General features: G+C 37.1%; 1 protein-coding gene across 1 annotated transcript in view; it reads left to right on the top strand.

Moving 5' to 3' along the window:
- The first annotated feature begins 1366 nt into the window (after positions 1-1366).
- Positions 1367-26723, top strand: part of LOC141349154 (NACHT, LRR and PYD domains-containing protein 3-like) — a 110630-nt gene continuing 85273 nt past the window's right edge. The window contains exons 1-9 of the mRNA XM_073860189.1: positions 1367-1500; positions 4086-4329; positions 4853-4957; positions 5161-5244; positions 6746-8545; positions 8648-8821; positions 16144-16317; positions 18942-19112; positions 23877-24047. Coding sequence (XP_073716290.1) covers positions 4286-4329; positions 4853-4957; positions 5161-5244; positions 6746-8545; positions 8648-8821; positions 16144-16317; positions 18942-19112; positions 23877-24047 — 2723 coding nt within the window. The 5' untranslated portion in view covers positions 1367-1500; positions 4086-4285. The remainder of the gene's footprint in view (positions 1501-4085; positions 4330-4852; positions 4958-5160; positions 5245-6745; positions 8546-8647; positions 8822-16143; positions 16318-18941; positions 19113-23876; positions 24048-26723) is intronic.

The following is a 26723-nucleotide window of genomic DNA, read 5'->3' as shown; positions in this document are numbered from 1 at the left end:
TAATGTCTATGCTCTGGGCGGGGTTCTGTAGCTGCAGGCTCCGAGTCCGAGAACAGACACCCTAACGTCCCCTGCTGGTTCCCAAGGAAAGTTTTCTTAACGTCAATAAAACGTTCCCCTAACCTTGTGCAAAGTTAGGGGAACGTTGCCTCAATGTTCAGATAACGTTCCCCTAACCTCTATATTTTTATATGCCTGAATCCAAATAATAAAACTAAAAATGCTAAATTAAGGTACATAACTACATAAATGACAACCTTTATATTGTAATTTGCCTGAATGCAAATAATCATTCTAAAAATCATGTGTTAAGTGTTTATTGTTCAGAGAACATGAACTGAAGCTTATTCTTAACGTATTTAGATAACATTGTATTTGATATAATATATAAATAATTGACTTCAACATGATATAGAGGTCTTAAAACAGATATTTATTGACGGATAAATAAACACTTTACAGATCTTACCATTGCAGTAAGTCGCCAATTAATTTTTAGATATAATATCAAAACTTCTCCCTTAACATTACATCATATTCTCTTCATAAGACGTGTTGAATAGATCGGAAATCATTAAAATATATTTTGTCCACACATATTTAAGTTAAAGTCACTAAATGAAGAAAGAAATCAAAGACCTTGTGACATAGAACTCGTGATGCCGCTTCTTACTGCAAGCAGATCTCTCCCTGACCATGAGGCTACGTCTGAGACTGCAGCCATGCCTTGTTTACATATAGATTTGTTATTCGCGCAAATTCAAAGCAGCCAGTACAAGTACAAGACATCACTGTTAGCACAATCCATCACTCACAGCACCTCAGAAATGAGAATGTAAATGTGCTTTGAGAGTGTTTAGAAAGATTTGCCCTAAATAACAGTCTAAACTAAAAAAATAGACATTTTTTATGTTAACTTTATGATTAAATTATTTATCAGGTATACCAAAAAAGATTTTACCCTACAAAGCAATAAAAAGCATGCTAAAAAGTCATAATAGTTTTTATGATTTCTAAATATCGGCATTGGCCAGAGAAAAACATTTTCTCTACATTGAAGAGTAACCTCGTCAATGACAGGGAAAGAGTTAATAATGACTGAATAAGGTCATGTCAAAGATTTAAATCAATGAGTGAAATCAAACTTTGATGCTTCTAATCTCATTATATTATATTATGAGACTTAAACCTAAATTTACACATTTACTGCATTTTTTTTTTTTTTTGAGCCATTATGAAGTGTTGTGCATTGGCCCATCATCAGTGCTTTGAGCTATAACTTTGTCATTGAACAGATTTATTATAAAATAAAAAAGTCAACAGGACCTCCTATCTTATACAGTCTATCATTATTACACTATCTTTGTTACATTTTCTCTTCATGTTTTGTCACAGTCAAGTCCAGATGGACGGATCAGACCCCAGCTGTGTGTCCATGAAGAGTGACTGGTCTATGGAGCCTCCACCTAAGTTACAGGAACACAATAAACTTGACTTTGGGTAAATGCTACTCCAAACATGTTGACATTATTAAATCATATTTAAAGCTCACGTAACACACGCTGTTTCTGCATTTCTGATATTAATCTGGAGTACCTATGGAGTAGTATGACATCCTTTATATCTCTGAAGAGTCTTTAGTTTAATCAGATTTATAAAAGAAAGATTAGCTTTAACGAATCTTTCCGATAACGTACGAAAAAATGAAGAAGGAGGAGTTATAACACGGGAGGAGCGAGTAAGAGTCATACAACACTATACAACACTGTTTTAACTTATGATTCACTACATGTTCGTGTGATTTATATAATATACACGCGCCTATTTCCAACATAAGACAGAAGTCTTACTTACCACGTGTAACTCGTCATGACCCGGTTCTGAAAATCCACCGCATCAAACGCACACGCAAAACTCCGCTGCTAATCCGGATAATAAACTATATCCATTGTTTCCATAAGGCTGGATGTCTTCTCCTTACATCCAAAAACACACTTCTTCTTGTGCCATTGTTGACTTTTGAAATTAAACAAGGCTGAGTGGCGTGATAAGCTGTTAGCAAGCTCTAACGTCTCCCGCTGACTGACGGCTGGGCGGGGTTTTCCGGGGGAAGTTTTCCGGCGGAAGCCCATATAAAGAAGTGATACGTATCGAAAACCCCTGAAACGTCAGTTAGAACCGTAATCGAAAAAAATTAGCCGAAACTTGTACGAACCCTGGCGAAGTGCATTCGGCACAGAAATACTCTGAAACACGCCCAACTGCATTTTTGACACTTTGCCTACGTTTAGCATGAGGAAACAACTCTATAACTGTGTTAATAAGTCAGAATGCTTGAAATACCATTAAACCCCCCCCTTTAAATAAGTAACTATTTGTTTTTTTTTAACCAAAACTAGTGTTTGTGAGGGTATTGTGTATTATACTAGTTAATGTTTATAAAAATTGTTGAAACAACCCAGCTGTGTGTCCATAAAAGGTGACAGGTTTATTTATCAGGAATGTGATTTTTCTGACTTTGGTGGGATGACTTGTCTAAATTATGAGTTTTATTTTGTGAGAGTGGAGGGTATGCTTCGCCATCATCCAACAGTATCACAGACATTATGTTTGTTTGAGTTCATGGGGTGCTGCGAGAACCAAGAGGCAGGTGACATCAAAGTACCATAAGCGTGATTCAAGAAATCATAAGGAGTCGGCATTCGAATCGCCCCTCATGCTACTTTAATGATATCCGCCTTTTCTGCATTCTTCGTCATACACATGCTTGTTGACGATGCGCAGAGTGACTACATTTTGGACGTAAATCATTAGTTGAGTATAAGACACAAAACGCTGTAAAACATCAATGTAAGGGTCCTCAATGATATCAATTAAAACAGCATACAGCGTTTGAAATAAGTATTGAACACGTCACTGTTTTATTTTTTAGTCAATTTATTTCTAAAGGTGCTATTTTATATAAAATTATCACCAGCGGCCCATTTCAGTAAGGAGGTTCAACCAACTCTCTAGTTAAATCTTGATCTCTGAGTTGACTTACTCTGTGTAGGTTAAAGGAATAGTCTACTCATTTTCAATATTAAAATATGTTATTACCTTAACTAAGAATTGTTGATACATCCCTCTATCATCTGTGTGCGTGCACGTAAGCGCTGGAGCGCGGCGCGACGCTTCGATAGCATTTAGCTTAGCCCCATTCATTCAATGGTACCATTTAGAGATAAAGTTAGAAGTGACCAAACACATCAACGTTTTTCCTATTTAAGACGAGTAGTTATACGAGCAAGTTTGGTGGTACAAAATAAAACGCAGCGCCTTTCCAAGCGGATTCAAAAGAGGAACCACACTGTACGGCGCAACAGCACCCTTGGGAGTACCTCGACTCGGTGCAGTAACACCCTCCCTCTCCCATTATGAGAGTGAGAAGGGGAGCGGACTTTTCAGGCGAGTCGAAGTACTCCCAAAAGTGCTATTACGCCATAAAATATAGTTCCTCTTTTAAATCCGCTTAGAAAAGCGCTACGTTTTATTTTGTACCACCAAACTTGCTCGTATAACTACTCGTCTTAAATAGGAAAAACGTTGATGTGTTTGGTCACTTCTAACTTTATCTCTAAATGGTACCATTGAATGAATGGGGCTAAGCTAAATGCTATTGAAGAGTCGCAGGCTCGCAGTGCGCTCCAGCGCTTACGTGCACGCACACAGATGATAGAGGGATGTATCAACAATTCTTAGTTAAGGTAATAACATATTTTATAATTGAAAATGAGTAGACTATTTCTGAGTTAAGCACGTGCACAACTACTGTGAAAACTTATCATCAATTGAGCTCTGATATTACGATTCACCATGGCAACAGCACGTGACAAAGAGGTCTAAATCCTTTTTGATACTAAACTGAAAGTGTTGCTGCAAGTGTACAACAACAACTACGAGAATATATTTTAAAGAAAAAAGTTGTTGTTGGAAATTGCTACTCTAATAAATGCATACATTTAATTTTTCATCACAGTTAAAATATCAGAAGTAAATAAACTGAAGACTGTACATTATTAAACATTATATTCATTTTCATGCAGATGCAATCCCATGGACAGAAAGAAGAGGACAGCAGTTCAGCTAAAAATGAAATTAAGACTTTGGCATAAAAGGCTACAAACTTTACAAATGTTTGTCATGAATAAAACTGAAAAATGCCAAGGCGGTATTCAAACTCAGATCGCCGACAGTATGTCTGCCCTGCCCACTGCACACAGCAATACCCACTAGACCAGCAATAATGATGAGTGAATTCATAAGAAATGTAAAGGCAACTGTTCAGATGTAAGAGCACAGCCACAAAGGCTGAAATTAGTCACATAAGGATGAGTATTAATATATCTAAAATGACTGCAAAAAAATAATAATACTATGCACATAAATGCAAGTGTATCTCAAAATCCTCTCGCTACATAAATGTAACTTCCTATGAATGCAACATCATCATCTACATGATCCTCTATAAAAAAACATGACATTTTAGTCACTTTGATGATCTCTGCCCCAGTCTATCATATTAGCTTTACTAGTCATTTCAATTTACTGTTTTAAATTTTCGGTTGAAAGTTTAGTGTAATAGTAAGTTAAAATGACTTGCACTGACAATTTGATTATAACTTAAAGACACCTAAAAATATTTTACAGTGTACATAACAACAACGTGCACAATAAATGAATGTACTAAATGAACTAACGTGATACATTTTCCCTGTGTCATTTTACATGATTACACATAACTTCATTAATGGACATCTATGGTTTGATTTCTTTGCATCTGTGGATTGCGTGGCTACATGTTTTGTCACAGTCGAGTCCAGATGAATGGATCAGACCCCAGCTGTGTGTCCATGAAGAGTGACCGGTCTATGGAGCTTCCACCTGGGTTACAGGAACACAATAAACTTAACTTTGGGTAAATGCTACACCAAACATGTTTATCTTATTCAATCATATTTAAATAAGTAATCATTTGTCTTTTAACCAAAACTAGTGTTTGTGAGGATATTGTGTATTATACTAGTGCATGTTTGCCCACATATAAAATTGTTGTAAGAATAATAATTGAGATATTTCAGTCATTTATAAGTTTCTGAATTTTCTCTTGAATGTTTTCAGGAGTCTCAACAAACTGCAAATTTCAGAGTCACCGGAACCCATCTGTGTGTCTGCACCTATCCAGAAAAAAATTCTAGATATTAGGTACATTTACGTGAATTACATCACTTATTTTTACACTGTTGATGGTCATTAATAGCAGCATTAAAATATTTATCTGTGAAATAATTTAAAGAGCCTGTGTCCGATTGCATGAAAATGCTTAAGTGATGGTTTCCCTGAGGTAAGGCATTTCGGTTGCGCTTTATTTTACAGTACGTGTATTTACCTTGTACACATATGGTAAATAAGTTGTACTTACCAACAAATGTGTGGTACTTACTTTTATGCAACTCTAGGTAAGTACTGGGTAATAACATATACATACTTATAGTGTAGGTATACTGTAACTAACGAGAAACATTACTGTACTTACAAATAAATGTACAATATAAGCATTTAGTATTTACAGGCAAGTTAGGGTAAATGAGAGGTATTTATAGTGTATATGATAACTAATATCAAACACTACTGTACTTACAAATTGTACATCCATGATTAGTGTGTGGTACCTGTAGTCCAGTGTAAGTTAATGAAAGGCACAATGGTGTATGTATACTGTAACTAACAAGAACTAACAAGAACACTACTGTACTTACCAATTGTATATAAACAATAAGTGTGTGGTACCTGCAGGCAAGTGTAAGTTATACCATACGTATATGATAACTAAGAACAAACATTACTGATGTGCCATTTTGGTACTCAGACTCAGTATCTTTGTCCTTTAAACCAAGCATTAAATAATCGTATGCATTAACTACTGGGTAACTTCACTAGTACGTCCATGGTAACTGCATGGAAACAGGACTGTAAAATAAAGTGTTGCATTTTACACAGTTATTACATAGGACCTAACACCTAAGATATAGCATCATATACATGTCACTGTGAGGCAAACCCAACCATTGACTATCATACGCATTAACTACTGGGTACATTCACTAGTACACACTTATTGTGTATATACAATTTGTAAGTACACAAGTGTTTGATATTAGTTATCATATATGTACACTATAAATACCTGTCATTTACCCTAACTTGTCTGTATATACTAAATACTTAAATTGTACATTTATTTGTAAGTACAGTAAGTATGTATCTGTTATTACACAGTTCTTATCTAGAATTACATAATAACTACCAAGTATGTACCACTGGTAAGTACAGTAATGATACCAGTTAATTACATAACCGTTAGGTTTTTCTAACAACTCATGTTTCATTAAGGGTACCCATAACTTTATATCTTAGGGATTTCTTAGCTTAAGGACTTTCATGCAACCAGGCACTAATAAACACAGTGCAGTAAATATATAAAGAAAGATATAAAGAAAAACAAATGTGTAAAATATATCTAATAGTTCAGTAGTTTGGGGGCCCAACATGTGATAATATAGCAGATGGGATTGTAGACCCTTTTTGCACCACAAATTTGCAATCAGCTCATGTTTGGAATGAAAGCTTTTTCTGTTTCTCTATGAAATGTTGCTCTTTATATCTCGGTACAATTATCATTTTAACTCTTTTGTTCCTTTAATAGACCTGACCCTAAATGTGCTGAAGTCTTCAAGACATTTAGATCAAATCTACAGAAGAAGTTTCAGTGTTTGTATGAGGTAACATCAAATGAGAGAAACCCAACACTACTGAATGAGATCTACACAGAGCTTTACATCACAGAGAGTGAAAGTGGAGAGATCAGTAATGAACATGAAGTGAGACAGATTGAGACACAATCCAGAAGAACAACAACAGAGGAGACACCAATCAAATGTAATGACATCTTTAAACCTTTACCTGAACAAGACAAACACATCAGAAGTGTGCTGACAAAGGGAGTCGCTGGCATTGGAAAAACAGTCTCTGTACAGAAGTTCATTCTAGACTGGGCTGAAGAGAAAGAGAATCAGGACGTCCACCTCATATTTCCACTTCCTTTCAGAGAGATCAATTTGATGAAGAACAAAACACTCAGTCTTTTAGATCTTCTTCATCTTTTCTTCCCAGAGACAAAAGAAATGGAAATCTTCAGTGATAAATATAAAGTGTTGTTCATCTTTGATGGTTTGGATGAGTGTCGTCTGTCTCTGGATTTTCACAGCAGTGTGAGGTTGTGTGATGTAAGTGAATCAACCTCAGTGGACGTGATGCTGACAAACCTCATCAAGGGGAATCTGTTTCCCTCTTCTCACATCTGGATCACCTCCAGACCAGCAGCAGCTGATCTCATCCCCTCTGAATGTGTTGATCGAGTCACAGAGGTACGAGGATTCAGTGATCCACAGAAGGAGGAATACTTCAGGAAGAGAATCAGTGATGAGAGTCTGTCTGATCAAATCATCTCACACCTGAAGTCATCCAGGAGTCTCTACATCATGTGTCACATCCCAGTCTTCTGCTGGATTTCAGTCACTGTTCTAGAGAGAATGATGAGTGAAGCAGAGAGAAGAGAGATCCCCAAGACTCTCACTGAAATGTACACACACTTCCTGATCATTCAGACAAACATCAAACATCAGAAGGACTATGAGAAGAAAGTGAAAGATGAAGACATGATCTTTAAACTGGGTAAACTGGCGTTTGAGCAGCTTGTGAAAGGCAATCTGATCTTTTATGATGAAGACCTGAGAGATTGTGGCATTGATGTATCAGAAGCATCAGTTTACTCAGGATTGTGTACTCAGATCTTCAGAGAGGAGTTTGGTTTGTATCAGGGGAAAGTTTACAGCTTCATTCATCTGAGCATTCAGGAACATCTAGCAGCTCTATATGTGCTGTATTCATTCCTGTATAAGACGGATCTACTCAATGAATGTTTACCGTCAAAATATGCAAACGAGTTCACATGTGACACAATATCAGATCTGCATCAGAGAGCTGTGGATAAATCTCTACAGAGTAAGAATGGACATCTGGATCTTTTCCTCAGATTTCTTCTGGGTCTCTCACTGGAGTCCAATCAGAAACTTCTGCAGGATCTTCTGAAACACAAAGAGAAAATCTCCTGGAGCAAAGAGAAAACTGTTGAGTACATTAAAACCAGAATAGAAATAAATCTCAAACCAGATAAATCAATCAATCTGTTTCACTCTTTAAATGAACTGGGTGATCAGTCTCTTGTGAATGAAGTCCAGAAGTATATACAGTCTGGAAATCTTTCAAACAAGAAACTCTCCTCTTCTCAGTGGTCAGCAGTGGTTTTCATTTTGCTGACATCAGAGCAGTTAGATGTGTTTGATTTGAGGAAATACACAAACAGACACTTCAACAAAGATCACATGACATCAGATGAAGTTCTTCAGAAGCTGCTGCCTGTGGTTGAAGCATCAAGATCAGCTGAGTAAGTCACAATGGGTGCCATCATTAAGCGTTTGTGTTTGCATGTTTTTTTTTCTGTATTTTGTGGATTTAAATTGTATCTCTAATATTTTGTCATTCTCAGCCTTACTCATTGTGAACTGTCAGAGAAAAGCTGTTCTGGTCTGACTTCAGTACTAACTTCAAAATCTTCATGTCTGAGAGAACTGAATCTGTCTGTGAATAATCTAAGAGATTCAGGAGTGAAGCTGCTCTGTGATGTACTGAAGAGTCCAAACTGTAAACTGGAGAAACTGTGGTAAGATCAGGGCTTGATATTAACACCCAACAAATGTGGGTAGATTTCGGCTGGGTAGATTTTCTCAAAAAAAAACATAAAATTAACTTAAGATACTAATGCAAATAATAAAGGAGGTTTAGAATGTCTCAAAATAAGTAATCTTTGACCAAAAACGAAGTTACTGCCTTTTGCCTTTGTAGGGCAGAATTTTGGCCAGTGAAAATGCTAAGTGGCTAGTAACTTTGGAAAACAACTAGCCAATTGGCTGGTGAGCAAATAAGTTAATGTTAAAGAGCCACACAGATCCAAAATCGAAACTAACCTTTATTGCAGTGTGTCATGTAGCTGTCCATCAATGTAAACAACGTGTAAAGTAGTTGAACCAAAAAGTGCACGATTAATAAAGTTATTGGCTTCTAAAGCAGGGAGTCGACTCTGAATCACTGAAACGAGTCGTTATAGGGAGTGAGTCTTCTTCCTGATATTATCCACGTCACACGAACTTATCCACGTCACATGAGATACTAATCTCCGCCTACAGCCTTGCCCGGGAGAAACGAAAACTATGAACCGCCCACAGCTAGCTAGTGTGTGTGTGTAAACATCAGCTCACGCTGTGTTTTCAGCTTGTGTTGTTTTCACTACCAAAGGTAAACTTTTTCAAGGAGGGATATTCTAAACGTGTCTGGCTGTGAAGAATCAGTGGTTAAAATTATTTTTTAACGGAGGGATTTAGACGTTTGGCAATGAAAGATGGTTCAGTACCCACTTTATTTGGAACAACATGCGTATCCTAACCACAACCTGTAAGTATGATTATAGCTACATACTTGCTTAAATGAGTGTAAAATGTCTATAGTCGTTTTATTGCTTGGATTAATGTTGAATGATATCATTGTTTAAACTCTAACTTATATACTGTCAGAGCCACGATAGCAAGCAGTTTTGCTATGACCCGGTTAGTTTAGATAAATGCTTAAATGAGTGTAAAATTGTTAGTTTCAATCGTCGTTTGTATTGTTTGGATTAATGATGAATGATGTTGTGTGTTTAAACTGTTAATTTACTGTCAGAGAGTCACGTTAGCAAACGGCTAACGCATGCTTATTTACGGTTTTGCTATGACCCGGTTAGTTTAGATAAATGCTTAAATGAGTGTAAAATTGTTAGTTTCAATCGTCGTTTGTATTGTTTGGATTAATGATGAATGATGTTGTGTATTTAAACTGTTAATTTACTGTCAGAGAGTCACGTTAGCAAACGGCTAATGCATGCTTATTTACGGTTTTGCTATGACCCGGTTAGTTTAGATAAATGCTTAAATGAGTGTAAAATGTTAGTTTCAATCGTCGTTTTTATTGCTTGGATTAATGATGAATGATGTGTATTGATGTTGACAATGTCTTATCACTATTTATAAGTCCCGGACAACAGGTTTAAATGCATGCACTGTAATTTTCTCAAAATATAAATTTAAAATGACCCCATTTCTCAGAGATCCCCAAACGATTCGTGTGAAGCCATTCAACGACTCAGTCTGACTAAACCCCACCTTTCAGTAGCCTACTCTGCTCTGATTGGTCAACTGACAGAGTGTCTTTGCACACAATGCACAGATCACAGATCAGTCTCACAGACCACAGATCGGTGGCACAGACCAACAACAGTGCAACATGTATTGACCTCGTGCTAACATGATTTACTGAGAAGATAGTGGTGCACGATATATCGGCCGCCGATATAATATCAGCCGATATGGTCATTTTTTTACACATCGGCATCGGTCGAACAGGCCGATAATCATTCCTGTGTATTTGACGTGTGTGTGTAGGAGACGTGAGTGTGGGGGCGAGTACGTTTGTTTTTGCACAAGAGCATAAGTTACACATGTGCTGAAGCAGGTTCTGTCGTTTGCCTGGTCGTTCTTCAAAGTGTCTGAAGAAGATCCTCGCTATGCTGTGTGACAGGGGTGTCCAATACGTCGATCGCGATCGCAAAGGCAATGCCGGTAGATTGCACATAAATTAACTGTGTATCCTTATGCTGCTCAATGCCTCCAAGAGTAATTGTGACACACGTAACTTAAGTCTTGAGTTGCTGTGCCTTTCTTCTCAAATGTGTTTTTATAAATCTTATGCCTGCCCGCCAGAGCATGTGAGCGGTGCGGTAATATTTCCATCAGAGCGCAGAGCGCATTTCCGAAATTTCCGCTCTGCTCGCTCAATACCCTCAGCACCGCTCGCTCATCCCAGAATGCCCTTTGGTAATTTGCTAGTTCGAGAATCTGTAAAAATGGCTAGCAATAAGTTATGGAGTTCAAATATTGTTTTAATGAAGTCGCCAGCATTACATAGAAAAGAATGAAATGAAACTAAGATGACAGAATAACTGTAGTGACGTCTGCATCTAGATGCAGTTTTAAAGATTAAAATTAGGCTACTTTAATCTAACTGATCAACACAAATACAAAGCGCCATAATATAGGCTAACTGATTGCTTACCAGCATTAAAACCACTTAAAATAAGAATCTTTATAGTTCTCCGCTCCGTGGATGAGAAAGCTTCAGCCAAAAACGCATTTAATATTAACTGACTGAACACTGGACTCTTCCCTGGACATTTAGATATTATTTTTTTCATCAACAGCATGCGTGGAACATTATAAACATTGATGATAATCTGTCGACTCGACTGATTCAGCACGTCCTCTATTTTACAGAGAGTTCGCTTAATTAACGGCTTTTCATTCGGTCCGTGTGAGCTAAACATTTTTGTGCTATAATTTGCTCTCGCGGCTATATTTCAAAATATTTTTGACCAAGTAACACTCGGGATAAAATGTAAGTTGTTTTAGATAGCATTTAAGCTTCTGAAATAATGACAAATCAGTCTGACTAAAATTATATATCCAGATGAATTTAGCCAAAATAATGATTTATTAGTTTTCATACTATATAGATAAACGTTAATTTATCTACCAATATACTCTTGAAAATGCCATAAATAAATACTCATGGCCTTATGTATTGCATTCGTTTTGTACATTTACAGGTTCATAAATACTGTCTAATTTTAATTTCTTTAAGACACAGCTGTGTTCTGTATTTACTGATGCACTGTAAATTTGCACTTTAAAAACCTTCTTGTTAAGAAATTGTTCTTCAATTTATTTTAGTTTTTTCAAATAATATATTTATATAACAGAATAGTTTGTTAATCTTTCTCATAAGGGGAACGAATTATTATAATATTTCGTAATTACTTATTACATTTATTATTACTTAAAATTAGTAAAACATGTGAATGTCGTGGAAACAATTTGTTAATTTTAATTATATCCGGAGCTCCGTATCAGTTAAACTATAATAGCCAACACACAACTGTACATAACTGCGATTTATCAGCTAATACTTTAATTAAATGCAATTATCCAAGAAAACAATTTGGCTTACTTAAAAAAATTATATCGGAGCGGGATCTGAGCGGGAATTGGTTTATTTGCGAGCGTGAGCGGAAAGTTAACGGAGCGCTTGCTTGGGCGCTTGAACAGTAGCGGAATATTTAGCGGAGCGTCACACCGCTCTGCTTCACTCACATGCTCTGATGGTGGACAGCCCTAAATCCAATGTAGAGATATATGCAGTATAGTCCACGCATTTAAAGTGTTTTTAGCATGTAGAACTTGTCGGCTAAAAGTCTGGACACCACTGTCTTAGAGTAATTGTGAAACACAAAGTCTTTTTGAGTTGCTGTGCTTTTCTTCTCAAATGTGTTTTTATAAATCTTATGCCTGCCCGCTGCAGTGTAAACTTCCGAAATTTACCAGGATGCAATCGCATTCTTTCCTTCATGCAGCTGATGCACGCGCCCGGTGTGTGTACGCGCGCCCGAGCGAACGAGGGAGGAAGAGAGAGAGAGAGAGAGCTGCAGCATTGTGCTGATTTATATGCTTCTGATACTATTGTCATTTTCTTTCTAGTTTGTTTTACTAATCCGTGTCTCTGCTATTTTATACAGTACTCGACATGAACTTCAGGATTTTTTTCAACTTCTCAAAAAAATAGAGTAATGGTGACAGCCCTAAATCTAATGTAGAGATATATGCAGTATAGTCCACGCATTTAAAGTGTTTTTTAGCATGTAGATCTTGTCGGCTTTATCATTTTAAAAGTAGATCACCACACAAAAAAGTCCGGACACCCCTGCTGCTGTGTGCAATGAGAGTGAGGGCCGGGTGATACGAGGGGGAGTTCGGGACAAATTGTTCAACACAACCAATTTGATCACCCACTTAAAAAATAAGCATCCCGAAGCTTACAAAGAATAAGCTTACATATCAATCAGCTAATTGATGACATTTTGCACATGGGTAAAGGTGCCCAATCAGTCATTTCTGGGAATAAATTACAAAAGTACATTTTTTTTTGGGGAAAATAGCTCTCTATTTGATTATCATTAAAATGTGTTTTTATACAGAGATATCGGCATCGGCAAATATCGGTATCGGCCATAACAGACAAGGGTCATATCGGTTATCGGCATCGGCCAAAATTTTCACATCGGTGCATCACTAGATAGGATGCTTAAAATTGTCATCTTACTGGCTCTTTAAAGCAATAGTTCACTTTGAAATTAAATTCTGATATGTTCTAGCTTACCTCAGGGGCATCCAAGATGTAGGTGTCTTGGTTTCCGCGGTAGTTTCACTTTTGATGTTTTTAGGTCAAACCGTTGTTGTCTGTCAGTCATATAATACAGGTCTATGGTCACTTACTAAACGTTACCTCAAAGAGCATGCACAGAGAAGTCCAAATTGAACAACTGTCCATCGTAAGTACACATTGATGGCCTAAGACACAAAACGAGCGGTTTGTGTGAGAAAACGAACACTATTTATATTGTTTTTGTCTCTTGTACACAACCACGTCTGTGCTTAGTCTGCGCACTGGTAACCCAACGCTTCGAGGGGTTTATTGCGTTTATAAAACGGTTACTTCATATGCATAACGTTAGCGGGATTTTATAAAATAAAACACAAATAAGTTGTAATTATATTAGTACAAATATTACTCTTCCGCCAAACAAAGTAGTTCCTCAGAATCAAGTGTGGCTGCAACAGAGCGCAGTTCACAAACAACACAGACGCAGCAAAGATACAATGAAAATATGATTAAAGACTGTGGTGTTTATTTTTATATATCAACATTCATCTAAAATATACATTAACATTTTTTTTTAAGTTGCCACCCAGTTTTAGTTGAATGCCTTACAGAAAAAGTATCTTCTTTAAATAAACATAAAATATCAAATGAAAGAACAGTCCATCCGCTTTCCAACAACATCAAAAAACGTTTCATCCTACCTTAATTTGTTCTCTTATCAGTTATCACCTCTCAAATTTTCAGCTGAATGCGGAGATAATTCCATTTTTGTGAAGAACTTTGTAAGAGATCAGATTCAGAGCCTGATCAAAACACACGTCATGCTAAATCCACCACAACGCTGTTGTGTCGAGTGAATGCCTCAGTGTTTAAGTTGGGTAAGATTGCCATCTTGTGGATAATAGCGGAAATATCAATAAGACAAAAAAACCCTCAGAGAACGTTTTCTCTTTATTGACGAAATGTTTTATTGACATTTATCTGGATATCGCCATAATTGTGCAAAGGTAGAAAAATAAAAAAATGGTTAAAGACTGAGGTGTTTATTTTCATAAATCAGTACGCAGCAACAGTGGCGCAGTGATACTTGTAATGTGGTCTGAACCGTGGGTTTACCGGGGTATTTTATCACGGCTTAGAACGCGTTTCAACCAATCAGAATGAAGAACCAGAACGAGCCGGTTTATAAAAAGAATTTTAACTCATTACAACAAAATGCCAAGAGCATACCATCACATAATTATATTGTATAACTTCAGCCATGCAGATACCATATTTTTTTTTAAATTTCAAGAAAAATGTAACAACTAGAGAAAGATACAAATACTGTAGATCTTTAAAATAATGTGCATTTTTATGCACACCAAGCATAAAAAAATTAAATGACTGTACTTGACCTTTGTGTGTTGTATATTTAAATAAAATGTCCTCTTTGTGTGACAGACAATCTGAATAAAAAAAATATATATATATATATATATATATATATATATATATATATATATATATATATATATATATATATATATATATAATTTCATAAATACATTGCAATTATATGAATTTAGATACATCTTAAATTTGTTAATAAACTATTATCCTTATATTGGGGTAGTTAAGATTATCATTTATATTCAACATTTGAAAGGCCTATAATATAGGCCTATAATATACCATATTATGAAACACATGTCTATATTTTATTAATTATTATTGTAACAAAATTTATCAAATTTAATATATAAGTTGATTTTCTTTAATTGTTAGATTAATAGTGGTTAATAAAGTCAAATAAAATGTCAAAGGGTCAGCTGTAATATCACTGCATTCACAGTTCAGTGTTAGTGGAAGTCTAGTTAAGCAACAACTGTGGCTTAACCTGACAGTTAGGCTGCCCCGGACCAGGCTAGTTTCCAAGCATAAGTTTCCATTGTAACCAGGGTTGAAATAGTTCAAGTTTGTTTTATGAAACAAAATCCACTGGCAATAAGCCAGACTTAACAAAATAAGCCTGGCTTATTTTGAAATCTAGTTTTATGAAATAGCCCTCTGATCTCATCTGGAAGTTGATTCCAGCTAGAGGTGGCATAATAACTAAATGCTGACGCACCTTGTTTTGAGTAAACCCTTGGTATTTCTAACTGACCTGATCCTAATGATCTGAGTAATCTGTTAGGTTTATATACAGTTAGCATATCTGTCATGTATTTGGGTCCTAAGCCATGAAGTGATTTATAAACGAGTAACAATACTTTAAAATCTATTCTAAATGTAACAGGAAGCCAGTGTAAGGACCTGAGGACTGGAGTAATGTGCTCAGATTTTTTGGTTCTGGTCAGAATTCTGGCCGCAGCGTTCTGTATGAGCTGCAGCTGTCTAATGGTCTTTTTGGGGATCCCCGTAAGAAGTCCATTGCAGTAATCCACCCTGCTGGTGATGAAAGCATGAACAAGTTTCTCTAAGTCCTGTCTTGAGACAAAACAGCTAATTCTGGCAATATTTCTGAGATGGTAGTAAGCTGATTTGCTTATCGCTTTCACGTGACTACTGAATTTAAAGAAACATTGATAAGCACCATTGAAGGGCGATTTTGCTTATTTTTTTCAGAGACTTTAAATCTGAAGTTATGTGATGTGTAGTAAAGTGAGAGAGTTCAATGTGTGTTATTGTTCTCTACAGGTTGTTGTGTTGTGATGTCACAGATGAAGGTTGTGCAGCTTTGGCTTCAGCTCTGATATCAAACACACATCTGAGAGATCTGAATCTGTCTAGGAATGATAATCTAAGAGATTCAGGAGTGAAGCTGATCTGTGATGGACTGAAGAATCCAAACTGTAAACTGGAGAAACTGGAGTAAGATCATAAATTAGTTTCATCACATCTTTAACAGATGACTTTTGTGGGTTTATATCATCACATTTGTCTTCAGTGATTCTTTACTGATATTATTTAATAACACAGCAGTGTTTCCCCTACCATTATATAACGGCTCAACACGCCCCCTTTGAAGGTCAAGAAAATTTAATTTGGTTATCCTTAAAGCGCCGGAGAACAATTTGTTATTTTATTAAACAAACTAAATAGCCCTCAAGTAATGTTATTTATCTTATTTCCATGATGGCATGTCTTTTCTGTCTGTGTTTGAGCGTTTACAATTATCCAATTGAGTGGCACATTTATATTTTACTGTTCGGCTTAATTTACTGCCCACGCTCTTTCTCGTGTTGTGTGCAGTGCGCGCCTTTCTCTCCCATAACTGAAAAGTTTTCAAAGTCCATTCCTCCGTATACTTTCTTTTTTTGCGTAAACATCAACAGTCACGGATGTTACTGACAGAGAAGACGACTAATCGAGTTTATCATGACTTTCCCACACACACACACACACACACGCATTCTCTCCCTCTCTAATGCTATATATGCCCGCGCCGCGCATGTGTTTTGTAGTAACTCTGTGTTAACAGTAATATTGTATGCTGTCATATTTAAGAATTTGCGAATTGAGCGGTGAAATTGCCACGAAAACACAAGCTTTTCCCTTTAAACACGACTTTGCGCAAGTTGAAAATATGCAGCTCAAGCAAAAAAAATCTCAAAGCAGTTTCAAGAACGTGCACACAGGATCATTTGACATTGTAGAGATGTGTGTGTGTTTGTGTGAGAGAGAGAGAGCGGTAAGAATGGTGCCCATGTTGAGAAAATTTAATAGAAGACTAAAGTATGTACGTCACTCATCTAATTACAGTATGTTAACTGGATAACACTGGATATAACTCATTGTATAATTTAATAAAATAATAATGTATTTGATTAAACAAATCAAACCTATAGTGATTGTTTTACTAGCTGTTGACCAGCATAGGGAATCTCTATGGTTAATTTCTAAGATATGTTGATGATACAGTACTGTGTGTTGTACCTTTTTTCTTGTTAATTAAGTCTTTTGGGGTAGCATCTTATGCCTATAGAATTATTCCAGGAGGTTGATTCTTTTAACTTCCTTCAAAGTTTGATCAATTGTCCATAATGACATGTGCAACAAATGGATATACGGTTTTAAACTCATAGACTTGCATCATTTATGACGCTCTTTTTAAAATATTTTGGGTCAACCTCTGGCACAGATTTAATGCTGAAACTTATCAAATCCTATCAGAGGTCCAGAATGTAATTGAAACACACCAGTGGCTTTGCTGTCATCAGTATTAAACATGTTACACCTCGAAGTACCCCTCCCCACAGAGCCCCCACATAACAAATCACAATTTAACCCCTGTATATACATACCAAACCAACCCCCCCCCCGCCCCCAAAGCTGTAAACCTAGGGGAAACACTGCACAGTTTTGATTTACAGTGTTTCCTCTCAGTTTCTGTCTTTTTGTATATAAACAAACAAATCATTTATTTAAAGCTGAGCTGTCTTTTGATTTCATTCATTCAAATTTAAAGAAACATTGATAAGCACCATTGATGGGTGATTTTGCTCATTTTTGTCAGAGACTTTAAATCTGAATTTATGTGATGTGTAGTGAACAGGGCCAGACTATCCATAGATGGGATTGGGCGAGTGCCCTGGGGCACCAGGCAATGGGGGGCACAAGGGCTCCAGACTGCGGCCAAAATGTTTTTTTATAAGTACTCGCGCATGTGCGGGGACCCGTGACAAAATTACAGAATGCACGATCGGGTTTTAAACGCTCATTTGCATGATGCGTATATAGTTGTATGTCACCATTCGCTCAGTTGATTGTACCGCAGCCAGGGTAAAGTCAACACATCTCACTCAGAACCGCGAGGAGACGCGCTGGCGTGGATTTAAAATTAAACATTGCAGAGATGAGAGTCAAAGAGAGCGGGAGAACTTTTAGCCTACATTAACACCACAACATTATAGATGAAAATAAAGGTTTCAGACATCAGTGGCCAGTTAAGGAAAACCGGATAAAAGATGAGAAATGTGTAAAGAATACAAGTATGTAGATTGCCCTGCCACTCATCTCATTACAGTATGCTATCTGGATATAACTTATTGTATATGTATGTATCTTATGCCTAGAATTGGTTAAGGGGGTTGTATGATTCTTTGGTTCATAACTTCCTATTCTAATAGTTTCATCAATTGTGCATGATGACAGGTGCAGCAACTGCATAGAGTTAAGTCTAATTAGTATGTTTCAGTAGTGCAGTTATTTTGGAAAAAAATTAAATAATTGCATTGCAGGCTGATTTAAAGTGTGCCCTAAATTTTCTGCTAGCACTCCTAAAAGTTTCAGTCAGGGGCTACAGTGCTCCTAATAACAAAAAAGTTAGTCTGGAGCCCTGAATGACTAGAGTTCAATATAATATATATATAATTTAATGTATACCTTTTTTTTGGGGGGGGGGCACTTGAAATTTGGTCACCCTGGGGCACTTCACTGTGTCTGGGCCTGGTAGTGAAGTGAGAGAGTTTAGTGTGTGTTATTGTTCTCTACAGGTTGAGTTGTTGTGATGTCACAGATGAAGGTTGTGCAGCTTTGGCTTCAGCTCTGATATCAAACACACATCTGAGAGATCTGGATCTGTCTGAGAATAATCTAAGAGATTCAGGAGTGAAGCTGATCTGTGATGTACTGAAGAATCCAAACTGTAAACTGGAGAAACTGAAGTAAGATCATAAATGAGTTTCATCACATCTTTAACAGATGACTTTTGTGGGTTTATATCATCACATTTGTCTTCCGTGATTTTTGCTGATTTTTTTCAGAGACTTTAAAGCTGAACTTATGTGATGTGTAGTGAAGTGTAAGGGATCTCAGGTTTCGGAAGGAGAATAAAACTGCAATCATTCCGGGTTTCAGACACATTGCCCCTCATTTATCATTCTTGCGTAGAAACGGGCGTATATGTTGGCGTAAGATTATGCATACACTCCTCTCACCGCCTGATTTATGAAGATGTACCTTTGAAATTCAGGTGTAAGCAATATTATGCCCTTCATAAATGCTGCGACTGAAAACGATCGTAATTAGAATAACACGCCCATATAAATTCAAGTCTCCGCTTCCCCCACGCCCTCATTTTATGCCATTAACACACGGAAGACGGCAAAAACGAGAAACCGGGGAAGTGGAAAGAAACAAAATGGTTTTATTTGAGAGTTTAAACAGCGGGATTAAAGACAAAAGTTTTTTTTAAATAATATTTTAAAATGATGTAGTAACTTTTGTAGTGTGGTGTTCTGTATTTACATACAGAACTACGATAACTACTTCCCACCCGTGAACTCGTACTAGATCGATGTACCCCCAGTTCAGAGTCGTGAGTCGTGGTTTTGAAGTCGTGAGTTACGGGTTACAGGTTGCCTGGAACGCAGCATAATAATAATTGTAATAGTAATTACGAAATATTATAATAATTAATTCCAAGCAAAAAACTTTTGAATATTGGGAACGAATTCTAAATTTATGGCCATACTTTAGACCAGTGGTTCTCAACTCCAATCCTCGGGCCCCCCCTCCCAGAACATTTTAGATGTCCATATATAAAACACCTGATTCAGTTCATTAGCTTGTAAGTGTGTTAATTAAGGAAAAGTTTCAAACATTCTGGAAGGAGCCTAATGAGTGGAATCAGGTGTTTCATATAAGGAGACGTCTAAAACATTCTGGGAGGGGGGCCCGAGGACTGGAGTTGAGAACCACTGCTTTAGACTAAATAAGAAGTGTCCATAATGTAGCATAAAAGATAATTTGTGCCATGATTTTGTCCGCATGTCATCATGATCGGATTTATGGCTCCATTCAACACAAGCATTTTACCTTACCTATTCATGTGTAGCTATTTATTTATCATCGAATGGTATGTAACAAGCTTACCTTTTGATGCATTATTACCATGTTTTCGTAGCACATCCATGTGCTTTCTTGCAGTGTGCAGCTTCAGATTCCAGAATGAATATTTGCTAACTTTTACAGTCTCTCCGCAGTCCCTTTCAATGTTTTCTTCCTGTCCAATCTTAACTTTGATTTTTACTTTACATTTATGTATAAGGCTTGAATTCCATAACTTATTGCTAGACTTTTTACAGATTCTCGAACTAGCAAATTATCAAAGGGCGTTCTGGGTTCAACGAGCGGTGCTTAGCGAGCGGAATTTTTTGGAAAGGCGCTCTGATGGTATTACCGCACCGCTCAACGCTCCGCTCCGCTCACGTGCTCTGCCCTGAAACGTCAGGTAAAGCGCACAGGCTTGCAAACTGAAGGAATACATTTGCATACAAATCAAATGCTTTGGTAAAGTCACACAAATTAAACATTGAAGTTCATGTTGCACAAAAAATCACTTTATAATTATAAAAAACTCTATATTATAAAAAGTTTATAATTACTTTGTTGTTGTTGTTGTTGTTTTACAGTGGGTCATAATACATCATATACTATTTTAGTTTGTTTAGTTTGTTTTAGTGCGTTTTGTTGTGTTAGAATTTTTTTTCTGTGTATTTCCTAACTCAAAACGTGCGTACACCACCTCCTGAGCTGGCGAAGGATTTGAGCACGCCAGCATCCATATTGATAAATCTTAAAGTCACCGTGGTTTTGGGTGTATGCTGGGAATTTGGTGTACGCACTTTTGATAAATGAGGGCCAATATGTCTGAGAGCGTTGCTAGAGTACGAATATATTGTATTGCAATATGTAGTGTTTAAGTATTAACACTAAATAAAAACTAAACAACAGATTTGTAAATTAAAAGGTTTAATATCAGTTCTGACTTAAAGCTCCAGTGTGTACTTTTTTTAGTTAATTCTTAGCAAAAACCCATGTTTTCTTCCAAAGGTATGTGCTCATTCATGTGTAATTACTTCCACCCCACTAATCAAAGTATTCTCGTAAGTGTAGAATCTGCTATTTAAAATACATACCGCCGTAGCGCTCTCTGGCTGAATCCATGTTGTGCCTCCATCTTTGAAATACATTCGCCGACGAGGGACATTCCTGAAATTCAAGCTCCGCCTTTCGCGCTTTCAGAGTACACTCAAGCTGGCCGCGAGCTGAAGCCTACGGAGGTTGCATGTGTAGGCGGTATACGTCATCAAGACAGTCTTATTTCAGAATATGAACAATTATAAAGCTGACATTTATTCTTAGTTAATTGTAAATTGATGTAATATGCTTATGACTTGCAAATGTAATGCTCAGTTAATTTAAATAAACCAGGCTTGATGACGTATGCAGCCCGGATATGCGACCTGCGTTAGACTGAATCCTTCGGCCGCACAAACCTGCGATCTAATGCTTTGATTTGAAAGCCTGTTGAAGACATATTCTCGAGGACATTAAAACAAGTCGCCAAGGAAGCGAAACGGGGATTTTAAACGACAACGCGACAGGAAAAACATCAAGACCAAAGTCAATATTGGAGTTAGTTTTCCAAGATGGGGCTCATTGGACAATGAAGTTGCTAAGTTACTTTCTTCACCACAGGTAATTCAGCATATTCGTTTACATCTATACAGTCTATGTTGTAAACTTGAAGTTTTATAGTTCCTTGTGTAACTATAGCATGGGTATGCGTAACACTTGTTAGTGTAAACATGCATGTGGTTTAATGTCTTGGAACAGCCACACGCCGTCTCTCCGCCCATTTTATGTATTCTGAGGTACTGAGATAAATGTTTTTCATCTTTTCTGACCTCTAACACAAACACACGGTGTACAGCGCTATTTTTAGCCTTTCATTGATAAAAGCGTCTGATCTGCGCGTCTTTCGTTTCATTTTACAAGCGTGTGAAAGTTGAGCGATCTTATTTCACCAATATCAGAGAAAGCTCTTACATATACACGGACATGTAACGTTTACTTAAACATAAGCATTGGACTCTGACATATTAGTTCGCGTCCATTTAAACCCGTCATTAATCCAGCTCATGTGTGTGACTTGTCCACAGACCAGCTCCTCAGTAATCTGAAGAGAAGCGGTCGAAAATGGACAAAAAGAGACGGATTTAAACACCAAGTGTAAACGTAATGTGTCTCTCTCGTCCACTTGTGATCTGATCGACGAAAACACATCTTAACACCAAGTTTAACAGCCCCTGTGATATTTTTCCTCGCGTCGATGAAAAAAGAAGTGTCTAAGCTACGTTTATGGTTGCTTTTTGTATGTGATTTTAAGCGGACATATCATGAAAATCAGACTTTTTCCATGTTAAACATAAATCTGTGTGCTTTGATGGATCACACGCAAATGACATTGCAAATTGTTCATTTTTTTCATTGCTTTTGCTTTGTAGCTACTGGAAGCCATGTTAACCTTGGCATGACACGGCCGGGCCAACGTACGAGTTAAAACGCGTTCCGAATGGGGGGGTGGGGGTGGGGGCTAGAAAGTAATATTCAGTTGGTTTTCATATAGACTTTCACCGCTTGATGGGAGTAGATCCTACACAGTGGAGCTTTAAAGTTACAATTGAAATGGTTACACTATAAATGCATGAAATGGTTAATAATACAAACAATTAACTGTTTCCAATGTATGTGATAGATTACCTGATAAGATGCAAAAGGCAAAAAGCCCAGAGCTCATGAACACCTTGACCTTTATCCTCTATCCCAGTGGTTCTCAACTCCGTTCCTGGAGGCCCACTGCTCTGCACATTTTCTATGTCTCTCTTATAAGACAGACTTGTAGTGATCTCTACTAATGAGCTGATGATTTGAATCAGGTGTGTTAAATAAGGGAGACAGAAGCTGCGTCCGAAACCGCATACTGTATAGTAGGTACTGAATTAGATGAAGTACCTACTTACTTGGCATTAAAACAGTAGGTACTGTATAGCATGAATCCTGGTAGTATGAATGAGATTCGGACGTACTACATCCGCCATGTTGCTACATCACGTGACATACGTCGTCATCACGTCATGTCATTTCAGCGCGAAAACAGCAGCGTGCCTCTTCTTCTTCGGTGGATAACTCATCGTCCGGGGCATCATGGGATAGTGAAGCGTCCATCGTATGCACACTGCAAAATCTAACCGGAAGTAGTAGGTCATCCGGGTACTTTTCGCATACTGTTTTTCGAATACTATGTATTCGGACATACTACTCGCCTCGCCTACTGCTTTTCGCTTACTATATAGTATGTAGTAGGCGGTTTCGGACGCAGCAATAGAAAATGTGCAGAGCAGTGGGCCTCCAGGAATAACGTTGAGAACCACTGCTCTATCCCTTGACCATGTGATTAAACCTAACTTGATACATTCAAACTGACCAATCAGAAGACCACCTTTAACCCCCACTTGATGAACAACTCTGCCAGTAGTCAATGAGCACAGGAATGCAAATGGAAATGGGTTGTGATGAAAAATTCCTATATTTTCAATCTTACAGAAGTGAGAGCGTTCAGTGTGTGTTATTGTTCTCTACAGGTTGTATGATTGTGATGTCACAGATGAAGGTTGTGCAGCTTTGGCTTCAGCTCTGAGATCAAACACACATCTGAGAGATTTGAATCTGTCTGGGAATGATCTAAGTGATTCAGGAAAGAAGCTGCTCTCTGATTTAAAGGAGGATTCACATTATAAACTAGATACACTAAGGTAAGTAAATAATTTTAAAAGGTTAACGTATTTAGATAACATTGTATTTTATCAAATATATAAATAATTGACTTCAACACGATACAGAGGTCTTAAAACCTAAGTCGGCAATTAATTTTTAGATAAAATATCAAAACTTTGTCCACACATATTTAAGTTACCGTTACTAAATGAAGAAAGAGATCAAAGACTTTGTGACATAGAACTTGTGATGCCGCTTTTTACTGCAAGCAGATCTCTCTCTGACCATGAGGCTACATGTGAGACTGTAGCCGTGCCTTAGCGTGATCGCGTGAATTTAAAGCAGCCAGTACAAGTACAAGACGTCAATGTCAGCACAATCCATCACTCACAGCACCTCAGAAATGAGAATGTAAATGTGCTTTGAGAGTGTTTAGAAAGATTTGCCCTAAATAACAGTCTAAACAAAAAAATAGACATTTTTTATGTTAACTTTATGATTAGATAATTTATCAGGTATACCACAAAAGATTTTACCCTACAAAGCAATAAAAAGCATGGTAAAAAGACCAGTCAAAATAGTTTTTATGATTTCTAAATATCGGAATTGGCCAAAAAAACATATCAGCAGGGCCTGAAATTAACACCCGACCATGCGCCAAATGTGGGTGGATTTTGCAATTGGTGGGTAACACTGTCAATCTACCGGCCACATTGGTAGGTAGCCAATGCAAATCAGTGCTGCGCGGGTCAATGTATAAACAACCCGCACCTGACCAACGTTTTCAACTAACCCGCCCGCAATTGTAAAATAGTCCATTTCAATTGACCCGACTGACTGTGGCCGAATATCATTAAAAATATTTTTGGATGACTCGTAACCGGCACCCACTCATTTCTTATCAACCCGTGCATCACTGATGCAAATTGAGTGATTCATTGAGAGGATGCGACTGCTGTTTCGCAACGTTCATGCGATTGGAAAGAAAATGAGGCACTTGTCTGACTACGTTTGGATGTACGAGTAAGTATTAAACTGTTGGGGAGATGGGATGAGAATGCAATGCTGACATAGGCTACTGTACAATCACAGTTGCACAGATGTGTAGTGCTGTGACAGATCAAAACTCTTGATGTGTAAACTAATGACACAGACCTAAGACAAAGACTAAATCACTTTTGTAGCTCTAAAAAATAACTATATTTAATTCATACAATAAAGACAGTGTTATCATTCACTATTCAGGCAAAAAAAAAAAAACTAGCTGGTAAAGAGTCACTGTGGCAGATGGATTTCTAAATCCACCTACCACAGAGGCTGGCGGTCAAAAAAGTTAACTTCATGCCCTGCATATCAGTCAACCTCTACTACATAATGTAAAGAATATTCTGTGAATATAAATAAAACCTTGATATATTTAACTTGTTCCCTGCCAGCATTTCTTAATAAAGTTGCCAGCCAGCGGCAGCATTTTTTATAATTTAATAGGTTAATGTCTTCCAGAAAATTTTCTTCTTTCAGTATATAAACATACAATATATAAAATTAAAGAACAGATCCCGTATTCATAAAGATTCTAAGAGTCCTCTCAGAAAACTTTTAATTTAGCTTAAAAACTTTAACGTAGGAGTTTTAGCTTAAAAGCGATTCGGGACTGATCTGAGAGCAACTCTGAGTTAGGAATAGACAAAAACTTTTATTTTAGTAAGGAGGCGTGGTTGACCCCGTTGCTACATGTGACACAATCTTTTGAAGACTGTGATTGGTTGGTTGGAAGAAAAAGACAAGAGTAATAATAGGATCTATAAGCCATCAATTTGAAATTGCAGGTATATATATATATATATATATATATATATATATATATATATATATATATATATATATATATATATATATATATATATAAAACGCAGGTGTGCATTATTTTCAAATAGTTCAAAGGACCGGAGTCAATTATTCCGCTTATACCACGATTACTACAAACATTGCTCTGGTGCCTATTTTTAAGACATTTGACAAGTAAGGTGTGCGGTTTACAGAAAAATAATCAACACCAATAGAACATTTCTCAGCCAATCAGAATGCAGCATTCAACAAACCCGTGGTATTAAGTAAGGGATAATGTAGAGGCAGCCGGTAGTTATTGGGAAATAAGCCCCGACAGTGTGATCAGGACCCGACGCGAAGGGTCCTGCGGAGGGTCTTGTATCACACTGAAGGGGCTTATTTACCCGATAACTACAGGCTGCCTCTACATTATCCCGCTTATTACACGGCTACTTGCCACATAAGAAAAAAAACTGGACATGAATATGAATTTGAAACATTTTGTTGGCATATTTGTTTTAAATTAACATTTTTATCCTTCCGTGAAACTGTGCACAGATGCATAAAATGATCGTAATACCTTATTAAGATCCTCTTCTTCATACTTGTCTGTCTCCATTTTTTCTCTTTTAGCCAGTTTTTGAGAAGTTTTAATGCCCATTCTGTATTTTTGTGTGTGTTGGCTTCATGGCTGTCATGCTCTATTTTGTCAAGTTCAGTCTCAGTAAGCTCTCTGTGTCTTGTCGTTGTTCGTTCTTCTATCCACTGTTTAAATGTTTTGTTTTTTCCGTACATGTTAAAATTAATGTCAAAATTTTCCATTCTTAATTGTGGTTGTCCAGTGTTTGTCACAAGATGGCGCCAAACAGTAATCTTTGTTGGCG

This window comes from Misgurnus anguillicaudatus, chromosome 3 (assembly GCF_027580225.2).
Source record: "Misgurnus anguillicaudatus chromosome 3, ASM2758022v2, whole genome shotgun sequence".
NCBI lineage: Eukaryota > Metazoa > Chordata > Actinopteri > Cypriniformes > Cobitidae > Misgurnus > Misgurnus anguillicaudatus.
Note: the sequence above shows the minus strand (reverse complement) of the source record. Positions and strands in the feature narration are given on the sequence as shown.